This window comes from Solanum lycopersicum, chromosome 9 (assembly GCF_036512215.1).
Source record: "Solanum lycopersicum chromosome 9, SLM_r2.1".
Classification (NCBI taxonomy): domain Eukaryota; kingdom Viridiplantae; phylum Streptophyta; class Magnoliopsida; order Solanales; family Solanaceae; genus Solanum; species Solanum lycopersicum.
Window position 1 is genome coordinate 69,644,907 of NC_090808.1, and position 12,947 is coordinate 69,657,853.

At 35.3% G+C, this 12,947-nt stretch overlaps 3 protein-coding genes across 5 annotated transcripts; all 3 read left to right on the forward strand.

The window, feature by feature from the left end:
• Window positions 1–555: 555 nt before the first annotated feature.
• LOC101247164 (leucine-rich repeat receptor protein kinase MSP1-like) lies at window positions 556–7,317 on the forward strand. 2 transcript variants are annotated; one of them, XM_010328614.4, is made up of 2 exons: window positions 556–1,005; window positions 3,258–7,317. In XM_010328614.4, exon 2 carries the CDS (start codon window positions 3,290–3,292, stop codon window positions 7,100–7,102), a length of 3,813 nt encoding a protein of 1,270 aa, XP_010326916.2. In that variant the 5' UTR covers window positions 556–1,005; window positions 3,258–3,289; the 3' UTR covers window positions 7,103–7,317. The 2 variants fall into 2 exon arrangements, with proteins under 2 accessions (XP_010326916.2, XP_025888658.2); XM_026032873.2 differs by lacking the exon at window positions 556–1,005 and adding an exon at window positions 1,566–1,700.
• Window positions 7,318–7,737: 420 nt separating this feature from the next.
• LOC101256525 (CRIB domain-containing protein RIC4-like) lies at window positions 7,738–8,943 on the forward strand. Its single transcript, XM_004247937.5, has 3 exons — window positions 7,738–8,388; window positions 8,470–8,595; window positions 8,663–8,943. Exons 1-3 carry the CDS (start codon window positions 8,262–8,264, stop codon window positions 8,857–8,859), a joined length of 450 nt encoding a protein of 149 aa, XP_004247985.2. The 5' UTR covers window positions 7,738–8,261; the 3' UTR covers window positions 8,860–8,943.
• Window positions 8,713–12,866, forward strand: LOC101256222 (V-type proton ATPase subunit e1-like). Of its 2 annotated transcripts, none has more exons than XM_010328613.4 (4): window positions 8,713–8,852; window positions 9,979–10,097; window positions 11,384–11,431; window positions 12,542–12,866. In XM_010328613.4, the coding sequence occupies exons 2-4, from the start codon at window positions 10,000–10,002 to the stop codon at window positions 12,606–12,608; spliced, it is 213 nt and encodes a 70-aa protein (XP_010326915.1). In that variant the 5' UTR covers window positions 8,713–8,852; window positions 9,979–9,999; the 3' UTR covers window positions 12,609–12,866. The 2 variants fall into 2 exon arrangements, with proteins under 2 accessions (XP_010326915.1, XP_004247984.1); XM_004247936.5 differs by lacking the exon at window positions 8,713–8,852 and adding an exon at window positions 9,616–9,899.
• Window positions 12,867–12,947: the final 81 nt, after the last annotated feature.

Consider the following 12,947-nt stretch of genomic DNA (forward strand, 5'->3'; position numbering starts at 1 on the left):
TAAAAGATTTTAACACATAATTTGTGTAAGATCTGATAGGCGAGTCCCGAGCGTTGAGCATGCTTAGGACGTACAGTCCAGCGCTTAAGGCATAAGTCTTGTAGAACTAAGTCCCAAACTTGAGTCTCGAGGCATTTTGCTGGAGCCTCGCCCCAGAGTGAGCCCCGAGACGAGTCCTTTTAAAACACTGCTCCTACCTATACTAATGTCCTTTTAAATATGGGAACTATAAATCAACTTGAGAAGAGCTTATCTTCCTACAAATATAATCACAACCATTTGACTATGGAATTAATCATGTTATTTTGTGGTCTAATTGCATTATACTCCACTAATCTTTTTGTTTAATGATCTAAAACCGTTACCGTTTTAATGATGTCATAGTCTTTGTCAGATTGTCATAATTAAACACTTGTTTGACTAAAGAATGATAAGTAATAATTACTCAAGGAGTTACTAACCATTAAAAGTACAAACTTTTTTCTTACTTTCCATAATATTAGGGCCTGGACAAACCATCTTTTATTAAATCACACTAATCAGTTCTTTGACCAATTTTTTTTTTAATTAAGGATCATTTGGTAGATTATATAAAAATATATATATAATTAATCATACAAAAGATTTCAACATATGCATTAGATCCTCAAATCTTTGACCATCGAATAAGTTTGTGATACACGATAATAATACTCTTCCCGACCCGATATGATAATAATGAGAGTGATATGCAAAGAGAAAGTGTATAGTTGAAAAGGGTGATGTCAGGTAGTGGAGCAAAGAACGTAACCGTCCTTCTCACAGTCCCTATTTTGGATGCATATCATATCAGCTCACGCATTTTACACCACCTTGCCTTCCTGGCCCATTCACACACCATTCATGAGTAGTACTACTGGAAAAAAGAATCAAATTTTCTGATACTATACAGATTTCATTTTCAGAAACAGCCCAACTCTGAGAACCTCATCAGCGAACAGACCAGCTGCTGCTTCTTCTGAAAAGGTAGTGTTTTTTTTTTATTCTTTCTAACAACTCCATGTTTTAGTTAGTTTTTGTGGTTCTAAGTTTTTGGGTTTGTGTTTTTTTTGCTGATTCTTTCGTTACCTACTTGCCTACATTGTGATTGTGTTTGTTTGTGTAGGTGAAATTTCTTGTTATCTGGTTAGTTTCCATGTTGGTTCTATTTTTTTTGTGGTGGTGAGTGTAAATGATGAGTTTTAAGAAATACACACAAAGTGAATGGAACAGAATATCACACCATTGATGAGTGGTAGTTGGAGTAGTAGAATATCACAGAAGAATCAAATTTTCTGAATTCCTGGTTTTAGATTTACAGATTTCATTTGTCAGTTTCAGAGTTTTTGCTTTTGTGCTCTTTTCTTTTTGAGTTTTCGGTTTTCAAAAAGAGACCCCATTTAATTGTACGGAACAACAGTTGCTGGTTTTTTCTGTAGCTCTTTTTGAAGTTCTATTTTCTTTGTTTGTTTCCAAGAACTCCATATTTTTAACTCAGTTTTTGTGCTTTTAATTCTTTTGGAGTGATTTTCTGCTGATGCCTATTTGTTCTTTTAGCTCATTTGTGTAGCTGGGTTTCAGTGTTTTTGTTATGCTTTTTTCATGAGTGAATGATGAGTTTATGAGTTCTCAAAAAACACCCTCAAATCCCCATTAACAACATCTTCTTCTTCTCCTGAAAGGTAGTATTTTTATTTTCAAGTACTCCATTTTCACTTCCTTTCCTATATTTTTAGCTCATATTTGTTCATGGGGTGTATCTTTTTTCTTTCCTTTTTTGATTTTATGCTGCTGCTTTTCAAAAACTATCTGATTTGCATTGCCATCTATTATTAGTTCTTAGTTCATTTTTTGTTAATTGGGTCTTTTTTGTTGTACTTTCTTTTTTTCTCCTTTTCCATTTATGTGCTTTCTTTCCCTTTTTAGCTTGTTGAGAGTAATTTTTACATTTGTTGAAGAAAGTGATGTTCTTGGCAGTTTTTTATTAAGTATTTACTTGAATTTGAAATGAAAAAAAAAACATAAACAAGTGTTATGGGAGAGTCATATTTTTAATCATTTTAGTCACACATAACGTGTAGATTTATAAAGGTTTTCCTTTTATTGTATGGAACCCATATGTTTGTTCTCCAGCTTTTTGCTATTTTTAGCAAAATTTATGCGTGTGAGAATTGTTTAAAGATTTATGATTGGGAATATAACGTGCATATTAAATGTTCTTCAGATCTTTCTTGAGCCCAATGCCTAGTTGTATAAAGTTATCAGCTTTAATTTTCTGGAGGGTCTATTTTTGCTCCACAGTTTTGCCAAGCATAGCTTCCTATTTTCACTGATGTCTTATTAATTAAGAATAATAGTAGCTGATAACCTTATTTTGGCATTTTTCTTGGACGGTTTGCTTTGACCATGAATATTGTGAGTCTTAAACAACGTAGTAGTTTTTGTTTTCAAAATGAAAAACAGTATTTGAACTAATTGGAGTTTTATTTTATTTTAATTTTTGTGAGTAATTTGGACTGAAAAAAGTACCATCTTTGCTTTAACGACAGAATTATTATTTTTTAAAATCATTGGCCAAACGCACACTTACCTTTAGTTCTGCTGAAAAAATGACAATTTTTTACAGTATAGTATTAGTTGTTTGTACTTCGAATGAAGCATTAAATATTACCATGTTTGTGATGGATAAATAGTATGTTTAAACACAATATAATGATGTCTTTAAGCCTGTTTTTAATACTTTCCAGGCACTGTGAGCACACTGGTCTTGGACATTTACTTCTCATAAATCAATTCTTGACACCATTTCATAATCTCTTAAGAGAATATCTAATAATTCTATTATATGACACAAATAGATTTGAGATTTATTCTTTTTTTTTTTTTGCTTTAGTATAGGAAAGTTTCGTGCGGGTGTCTTTGAGTTTAGCAAGTTTTTTGGGTGATTGAGATGGTACATTTAACTTGAAGGTGCACACAACATTTCATGTAAAAATTGATTGAAGAATGTATTTTCTTCCAGCTTCTTCATGAACTTCAGTCAGTCAAATCTGCATATCTTTTTTTTTTTTGGCTGATTGTTGTTGATCGAAGAAACAATTTCCCCACTATCATGGCTTTACTAAACAAATGAATTAAGGTGTTTGTTTGTGTGTAGATTTTTGTTCATCTTGGTATGATGCATATTTGATTTCACTTTATAGCTTTGTTTTTCATCTTCTTCATGGAATACCTCGCAGGTTATTGTATGAAACTACAGTGAACCAGCATAATGACAAAGAAAGCTTCAAAATGGGAGGCTTGTGTACTAATGATCGTTCTTCTCTGCTTTACACAACAACCAGTAGTCACAACTGGCTATTTGGTCAACGACATGGAGTTACTGAAGGCTCTACGAAATTCTCTTGTCCTGAAAAGGGATGTTATTCCCAGATGGTTTGATACAAAGACTCCTCCATGCAATTGGACAGGCATAAAGTGTGAAGGTGAACGTGTCATCCAGATAGACTTTCCATGTACAGGATCACCGCTAAATGTACCATTTCCTGGAAATATTGGAAAATTTAGGTCCCTCAAGCACCTGAACCTCAGCCACTGTGCCCTCACTGGTACTATACCTACAGATGTTTGGAGTCTGGAGAATATGGAGACACTAGACTTGACTGACAACAGGTTAACTGGCGAGCTGCCTCCAACTATATCTAACCTGAGAAACCTGAGATATCTTGTACTCGACGATAATGGTTTCTCAGGCAGTTTACCATTAGCAATTTGTGAGCTCAAAGAGCTCAGGGAACTATCAGTTCATGCAAACTTTTTTACTGGCAATCTTCCAGATGAGATTGGAAACATGGAGAAGTTGCAGTCTCTTGATTTCAGTTCAAATTTCTTCTCTGGTAATCTACCTTCCAGCCTAGGTAATTTGATGGAGCTTCTATTTGTTGATGCCAGTCAAAACAACTTGACCGGATTGATATTTCCAGAAATTGGAAAACTAGGGATGCTTAAAATTCTCTCTCTCTCATCCAACATGTTGTCTGGACCTATACCTGCAACAATTGGCCATCTGAAGCAGCTGGAGATACTTGATCTCCGAAACTGCAAATTCACTGGAAGTATTCCTGATGAGATTTCTGAATTGAGTAATTTGAATTACTTGAATGTAGCACAGAATGAATTTGATGGAGAGCTTCCCTCAAGCATTGGAAAGCTAGAAAATTTGCTTTACCTTATTGCTTCAAATGCCGGATTGTCTGGAACAATCCCTTCAGAGTTAGGGAACTGCAAAAGGCTCAAATCAATAAATTTGTCCTTCAACTCATTTTCAGGGGCATTACCTGATGAACTTTCTGGGTTGGATTCACTTAAATCACTTGTGCTTGATTCAAACGGCTTATCAGGCCCCCTGCCTATGTGGATTTCCAACTGGACGCAAGTAGAGTCAATAATGGTGTCAAAGAACTTCCTAAGTGGACCTCTCCCACCACTGTATCTCCCTTTGCTATCTGTTCTTGATGTCAGTGCTAACAGTCTATCTGGTGAGTTGTCTTCAGAGATATGTGGTGCCAAATCATTGAGCGTGCTGGTGTTGTCGGATAACAACTTCACTGGTGACATCCAAAGTACTTTCGCGAACTGTTCAAGCCTCACAGACTTGGTGTTGTCTGGAAACAATCTCTCAGGTAAACTGCCTTCTTATCTTGGGGAGCTTCAGCTTATTACTCTTGAGCTATCGAAAAACCAATTCTCTGGGATGGTACCAGATCAACTATGGGAGTCAAAAACATTAATGGGGATCTCACTCGGCAACAATATGCTTGAAGGTCCAATTCCAGCGACTATTGCAAAACTTTCAACCCTCCAGAGATTGCAACTTGATAATAATCTGTTTGAAGGAAGCATACCGCGTAGCATTGGTAACTTGAAGAACCTGACCAATCTCTCTCTTCATGGTAACAAGTTAACTGGAGGTATTCCATTTGAGCTTTTTGGATGTACAAAGTTGGTATCTCTTGATCTTGGTGCAAACAGTCTTTCAGGTGAAATTCCAAGATCAATAGCTAAGCTGAAATTGCTAGACAATTTGGTTCTGTCTAACAATCAGTTTTCTGGCCCTATACCTGAGGAAATTTGTTCTGGGTTCCAGAATATGCCTTTACCAGACTCTGAGTTCACCCAGCATTATGGCATGCTTGATTTGTCCAACAATGAACTAGATGGGTCCATCCCACTCTCAATTAAGGATTGCATAGTTGTGACAGAGCTACTTCTACAGGGAAATAAGCTCACGGGAAGCATTCCTCCTGAAATTTCTCAGCTCGGTAATTTAACAATGCTTGATCTATCTTTCAATTCCTTGACAGGTCCAGTGTTTCATCAGCTGTTTCCAATGTCAAGCCTCCAAGGTCTCATACTTGCTCATAACCAGATAAGTGGATCTATTCCTGATAATCTCGACACTATGATGCCAAGTTTAGTCAAGCTAGACCTTTCAAATAACTGGTTGACTGGCTCATTTCCGCCTTCTGCATTTAGGCTCAAAAGTTTGACTTACCTGGACATCAGCATGAATTCTTTCTCAGGCCCCCTGTCTTTTAACGTTGGAACCTCCAGCTCGTTGTTGGTCTTAAATGCTAGCAACAACCAACTCTCTGGTGCTCTTGATGATTCTCTCTCTAATCTGACATCCTTGTCCAAGCTAGATCTCCATAACAACTCAATCACAGACAACTTGCCCCCATCACTTTCAGCTCTTGCTTCCCTGATATATCTTGACTTATCCAGCAACCGTTTTCAAAAGTCCTTTCCTTGTAGTATTTGTGGCATAGAAGGCCTTGTTTTTTCCAATTTCTCTGGCAACAAATTCATTGACCTACCCCCTGATGTGTGCACTAAGGCTAGGAAATGCATACCAAGTGAACCTGTTTTACCTCCCAGGGAAAACTATCCATCTGCTCCAGTTCTAAGCCATGCATCAGTCTTGGGCATTGCTTTGGGTGCATCGATCTTTTCTCTTGTGGTGCTCATTGTAGTTCTCAGATGGAGAATGCTGAGACAAGAAGCTGTACTTGTTGACAGAGGTAAAGGTAAGCATGGAAAGAAAACTGACCCCACATCTACTGATGAGCTTTTGATTAAGAAGCCAAAGGAGCATCTGAGTATCAACATTGCAACCTTTGAGCAGTCTTTGTTACGAATCAACCCTACAGCTATTCTCTCAGCCACTGAGAACTTCAGCAAGAGTTACATCATTGGTGATGGTGGCTTTGGTACTGTATACAAAGCCAAACTGCCTGAAGGACAGACCATTGCTGTCAAGAGGCTGAACGGAGGCCACATGCATGGTGATCGCGAGTTCTTTGCTGAAATGGAAACAATTGGGAAAGTAACGCATGAAAATCTGGTGCCATTGCTTGGTTATTGTGTCTTTGCAGATGAGAGGTTCTTGATATATGAATACATGGAGAATGGAAGCCTTGATTTCTGGTTGAGAAACCAAGCAGATGCTGTAGAAGCACTTGACTGGCCAACTCGTTTCAAGATTTGTCTAGGGTCAGCTGTTGGACTTTCCTTTCTACACCATGGTTTTGTTCCACACATCATCCACAGAGACATCAAGTCAAGCAACATACTCCTAGACAAGAACTTTGAACCACGAGTGTCTGACTTTGGCCTGGCTCGAATAATTAGTGCTTGTGAGAGCCATGTTAGCACAATCCTTGCTGGTACATTCGGGTACATACCTCCCGAGTATGGACAAACCATGACGGCCACAACAAAGGGAGACATCTACAGCTTTGGAGTGGTGATGTTGGAACTGGTAACAGGAAGGGCACCAACAGGACAGGCTGATGTTGAAGGAGGCAATCTTGTTGGCTGGGTGAGATGGATGGTTTCCAATGGCGAGGAGATTGAAACGTTGGATCCATTTATTTCTGGTTCAGGATTATTGAAGGATCAAATGCTGCGCGTTCTTTCCATTGCAAGGTTATGCACCAGCGATGAGCCATGGAAGCGACCATCAATGCTTGAAGTGGTGAAACTGTTGAAGGAGGCCAAGAACAATGGTGCTTGTGGAGTGTGATTGAACATCAAACACAAACATGACTAGCTTATTACAATTCACAACAAAAGGTAATGAAAAGGAAGGTGTAATATGATGGATTATAGTTCTCTTATGTTATGCAGCTATCTGTATTATGAGTTTATACAGGTCAGACAGATGTAAGTTGTGTTGGAAACAAACCATGTTGTTCCCTTTAATTTGAGATATAGAAGTTTATGCATGTGACTTGTAAATCATAATCTTTTACTAGGAAGGAGTCTATAGTCTTAATTTCTTCCTACAGGGGACAAAGAAGGAAAAACTTACTCCCTTGCTTGCTAATCCCCAAAATAAAAACTCAACCAGAATCCTTGCATTTTTATTTGTTATCCCATAAACGGCAAACCAAATGATGGATCTAACAGTTAATTAATCAATGGCATAACAATATAAAAATGGATATGTCTCTTGAGATCTTCATGCAAGACAAAATGGAGCGTGTTCACGAGATTAGAGTAGGTTTAATTTGTGGGGTCTGCTTAATTATTTGGACAAAATTAGGCACCTAACTATTACTACTCTAACCCAAAGGAGTACATATAAAAGTATATTTTACATATTTTTAGTTTTTCATGACATGAATGTGATGTTGAAAAATAGAAAAAAAGTACAAGTGACTTCTTTTAACGTACACGCTATGTCTATAGGGATCGAATGAATTTGGAATATCAAATTGAAGTAAATGATAATAAACCCTTTTTAAATAAAAATAACTTCGTGCCAAGGCAGACGAGGCCACACCATCTATCCTTCATGCTAGAGCTGGCAGGTTTTCACGAGCTGAATAGTTGTATTTGGACCACACACACAGAGGAAAGGTGGTTGTGTTTGTGGGCTCAACTTATTTTTCTTAGAGAAATGGACACCTAATCAGCCAAAATTAGGCACCACTAGCACTAGCAGCAACTGTTTAACAACCTAACTACTATTCTAACCTACCTAATTAACAAACATAATAGTAATAGACTATCAGTACATAAAACTTTAGAACTCTGTGTCATATTCAAAATCATTCTATCTTCTTTATTAAGCCACTTGGTCTCTCTTAATATAATCTCCATTTTATCTCTTTCAACTTTTGCTATTTGCTCATGTGATCTTTTATTATATACTTCCCAGATAAAAGAAGAAGAGATCCATGGAGAAGTTTGTTGTATTTCCATTTTCTTTAGGGTGTGTTTCTGAATCAAGTGTTCCAGTGGTCAATACCAACAAAAGCCACAACACAAACAATATTTCTCAATTAAATGATCACCTTCCAACAAGTATGTTTTAAGTACTTCATTATATTTTGTTACGTCTTAATAAAAATGCTGACTCTTTGATTTCTCTTGTTTTGTATGAAGAGAGACAAGTAGTTGGAGAAAAGAGTCCATCAAAAGTGAAAATAAATGGATTTTTGGTGAGACGACGAATTACTCAAGGAGTGGACACATTCAAAAGGAATTTCAAAGGCTTCTATCAATTATTTGGTAAGTATTTTTGTACTCATGATGTAACATATTTTGAGTAATTTCTTGATATTTTTTTTTGTTGCAGTGTACAAAGAAGAAATTGAAGAGATGGAAATAGGATATCCAACAGATGTGAAGCATGTAACACATATTGGATGGGATGGACCTACAAAAATTAATCCTATGATTAAAAACTGGGATAATTCAAAGGAATCTGATTTACCTTCTATTTCTATTCAACAATTTGAACTTGCTTTGGCTGGTGGATCCTCTAGGTTTTAGTAGTTGCAACTAATTTTCATTCCCTTTCTTTTTGATAAGTAACATGTCGAAATTTTTTATATTGAACCATAAAATGTTCTCTAACATTTAAAGCTCTTCATTGTTATTTTTGTTGTTGTTTTCTATGGAATTTAAATGTATATAATGTCAAATTAGTAGGGAAGTTGTCACTTTTTTCCCTTCTCTATTTCCTTGATGCAATTCAAATTCAAAGTACACAAAATTTATCTACAACAAAGAATTGTAGTTAAAGTAAATATTAGAAAGCAATTGATAATTGTTATTTTTAAGTTAAAACTTTAGTCTCTTTGAAGGGTTTGTGGTATTTGAGCTTCCAAGATAGAGATCTTATGATTGGAAGATTTTAAAAGAAAATAATATCATTGTTATTGTTTGAACAACGATCGACCTCTATTTCTAAAATTTAAAATAAAATTAAATAATTTCATATAATTTAAGAACACTTTGAATATTTTTACTTCTTACATAAGGCTTATGGTAGGTATTATTAATGAAAAGTAAAATGTTTAGACTAATTGCATTACAACATAGGTAATTATTAACATAAAATAAATTTAAATATTTTGCAAACCTTTAGAATATAATTTTACATTTTTCCTATATATAAAAAAAGATGAATTATTTATATTTTCATCTATTTTAACCCTATATACTTTTATTGGGCAGAGATTTTTTTTTCTTTTTTACTATGAATAAATATCAAATATGTACTTCTACTTTGGTTAGTTTGCACTTGGAGCAAAAATAAAATATCAAATATTTTCAAAATACTTTAATTTCTAAATCTAAATATATTACATTATTTTTTGGGAAAAAGATCAAATTAACTTTATTTTTACGATGAATATAAATCTAAATAATAAATGAATGTCGAAGGATATATTTTTCTTTTTTCCATATTTTTCAGATCACTGTTTCTGCTTCTCCTTCATCATCCCTATTTGTACAATTTTTTTTTTCTTTCTGAAAACCCATTTATAAAACTTCATAATCTGAAATCCTGCATAAAATCAGATTTGGTAATAAATTTTTATATATTTTTCTTGTTAGTATATTATATTTATTTTGTCCAATTTTGAAATCATAATGTTGTTGCAGAATTTGTGATATTGGAAGGAAATGGGGTTCGCGGTAACAAGTTTAATTTTTGTCGTGGTCGGAGTTATTGCATCCTTCGGTGCCGGAATCTGCTGCAATAGAGGACCTTCCACTAATTTGTATGTGAAATTTTCTTCAGATTTTGTTTGGGGTTATTGTTGTTCATTATTATGGGAATTGTTTGATTTAACTAGCTTTATAATCAGAATTAGTCTTTTTATTGGTGTATTAGAAAGTCATAATTTGGTAAAGTAAGTAACTTTTTGTTTCAATTCGGTGTCTCTTCTGGTTAAGGGTCAGCGTAACTCATGTTGGTCTTTTATATGCCTTTTGATATTGCATAAGTTGTCTATTTGTTCTGTGCTTACACTTTGTTATGTCTTGCTTAGATTGATTGGCGAAGTCTATCGAAAATTGTTTCTTTTACCTTTGGTGTTGAGCCAGCTTGATTGTACTTCTGTCGAGTACTTGCATCCTTTTAGCTATGTTGGTACCAGATAACTCTACCAACCAAGACTTTGGTAGATCGGAAAGGATCACCTTTTTAGTCTGTATCCATCCTTGTGGAGGATTTGAGCACAAGATTGTTGAAAGATTTATGCTGCTATATCTTTGATCTTCTGATCATCTATGATTTGGAGCAGTCTGGTAATTCTTGAATAGGGATTGAGATAACAAACAACCGGGATGTATTTATGAGAGAAAATGCCAGAGTATCGACTTCATTTACCCTTTTCTGAATATTGTGACATTGACTAAACCTTTGAGACTAAACTTTCATGAGATAGCAGGGTTTCGACAGTGCATGTCTGCAATGTTCACTCTTTAAGATTTCCCACCTTGATATTCCTTAAATTGAGGTCCCTTCCGTTTGTGTTCTAAATTAGTTAAATTCAACAAAATGCTATGTGATTTGCTTCCTCAGTTTTTGGTATACTTATACTTTGCTTGACTAGTATTAAGTGAATGATCAATGATCAATTAAATTATTTAAACATTTCCATTATAATCACTTCTCAGTTCCTTCGTAATGTTACGATTGCAATTTAAACAAAAGAAAAACACTATAAAGCAGTAAAGTTTAGACTTGGTAGAGTTCGATATTTGTTAAATCAGAGGGGTTTCAAATGCATCTACTCTCACTTTGAGTTTTGAATATCTGTATAGTCCTTGTAGAGTTGAAGATAGAATTGACTTGTGCTGGATTTCATTATTTGGCCAATTTAGATAACTGAGAGAACCAAGCACGTTTTAGCAAAACAGAACTGATGCCAATTATGAATATTTTGCTTGGTTTTTCTTTTACCATGAATTGTCTTATACATTACCACCATCTTCCAAGCTTTCTGGGAACTGAAACTTTGAGCTCTTTTGTGACATCTCTAACTGAACTTTGGTGATGCAGGTTACACCTGACATTGATTATCACTGCTACAGTGTGCTGTTGGATGATGTGAGTCTCTCTCTCTATCACACACACACGGACTTACACTCCCACCATAAAAAAGGAAAAAAAGGAAAAAAGAAATAGAATTACATACTTTTGGCATGCACAGGGTCAATAAAAGAGCAAGACATGGTACATATTGTCATATTGCTTGAATGTTAACGTATCAGTTCACATGTTTGACCTGAAACAAAAAACTAGTTAGTCTTAATCTGAATTTTCTTCATTATATTGTGTGGCTTAAATCTTTTGATATTCAAAAGGGTCGCATGGTTAATCACTCATTCATTGTATGTGTTATGTAGACTACTCTTTCAGGCTTTCAGCTTAGTGCATATTTTGGTTTACTAGTTGTTTAATATATTGTCTGCACTCTCCAAATTGCCTGAGTGTGCATAAAATATGCAGAGGGTTGTTCGATCTGTTTTTGGATATTCGGATGCTGCCGCGTGAAGAACATATAGTCTTTTAAGGAGTTGGCTGGATACGTAGTTGAGCCATGTACTCATAGTTCTAGGATAGATGACAACTGACGGTTGGCACTGTGAGAGGATTTACATGATGATTTTCTTTCTAGGATTCACTATGAATTTCCTCATTTTAGAGAGAGATGTTTTGGAGTTCATAGCTTCAGTTTCTATAGGTCCATCATATCCGTTTTTCTTCTGTTCTGCAATATTAAAGAACCCTCGTATGAAAAAAAGTTAAAGAAGGACCTCGTGTAATGTTAATCACTTTTCTGCATAAGCCACCAAAATTCTCCTCCTGCAGGGAGGCTATATATGTTGCTAGTTCTGGCTGTCCTATAGCAGTTGAGAATATCATTTCATAGTTCTGGCTGTCCTATACCCTTGGAAATAATTCCATTCACAATAGAAACTTCTAAAATTATATGAACATTGCTTCTTTACCTTTTCATCAAAATATTAGTTGAGTTGTTGCTACTCTGTCTGTTGAACCACAAGTTCTTTTATTTTGCCCATTTGTGCTGGCGATTGGATATAACAAGCGATAACTCAACCAACATTAGTGACATATCCATGGAACTTTGTAAATCTAATGATCAGTACATTACTCACAAATAAATTTCAATTCATTTTATGTTTTTACGGACAGGTGGGCGATCGTGTACCTTGCACAGTTGAAACCGCTCATTGTACCAATCTTAAGTGAAGGAGAGTGAGGATGCTGATGGAAGATTGATGAAAGCATTTTGAGGCATGTAGCAGCTGAAGATACTGTTGTATCAGAATTTCTGTCTACTTATATATATTATATAGTAACAAAACAATTTTGAAGTCATTTTTTAGATTCATAGTATAATGTTTTGAAATCCTTTCTCTTAGCTTTGGACTAATGCCAATAATAAAAGGTGAATGATGTAACTGGTAGCTCTTACTCTCTGTTTGTTTTGGAAATAAGCCTTTCTTTTTTCCTTTTATCATCTGTATTCTCCTTTCTGTTTGATGAAGATAAGTTTTCTAATTCTTGATTATAACTTACAAAAGTATAAGTGATGACA

Excerpts from the sequence above, each read along its gene's own strand:
- LOC101256525 (XM_004247937.5), top strand. The coding sequence starts at position 8,262 with ATGGAGAAGTTTGTTGTATTTCCATTTTCTTTAGGGTGTGTTTCTGAA. Across the intron at positions 8,389-8,469 it reads AAATGATCACCTTCCAACAA|AGAGACAAGTAGTTGGAGAA; the intron begins GTATGTTTTAAG and ends TTTTGTATGAAG. Across the intron at positions 8,596-8,662 it reads AGGCTTCTATCAATTATTTG|TGTACAAAGAAGAAATTGAA; the intron begins GTAAGTATTTTT and ends TTTTTGTTGCAG.
- LOC101256222 (XM_010328613.4), top strand. The coding sequence starts at position 10,000 with ATGGGGTTCGCGGTAACAAGTTTAATTTTTGTCGTGGTCGGAGTTATT. Across the intron at positions 10,098-11,383 it reads AGAGGACCTTCCACTAATTT|GTTACACCTGACATTGATTA; the intron begins GTATGTGAAATT and ends TTGGTGATGCAG. Across the intron at positions 11,432-12,541 it reads ACAGTGTGCTGTTGGATGAT|GTGGGCGATCGTGTACCTTG; the intron begins GTGAGTCTCTCT and ends TTTTACGGACAG.
- LOC101247164 (XM_010328614.4), top strand. The coding sequence starts at position 3,290 with ATGACAAAGAAAGCTTCAAAATGGGAGGCTTGTGTACTAATGATCGTT.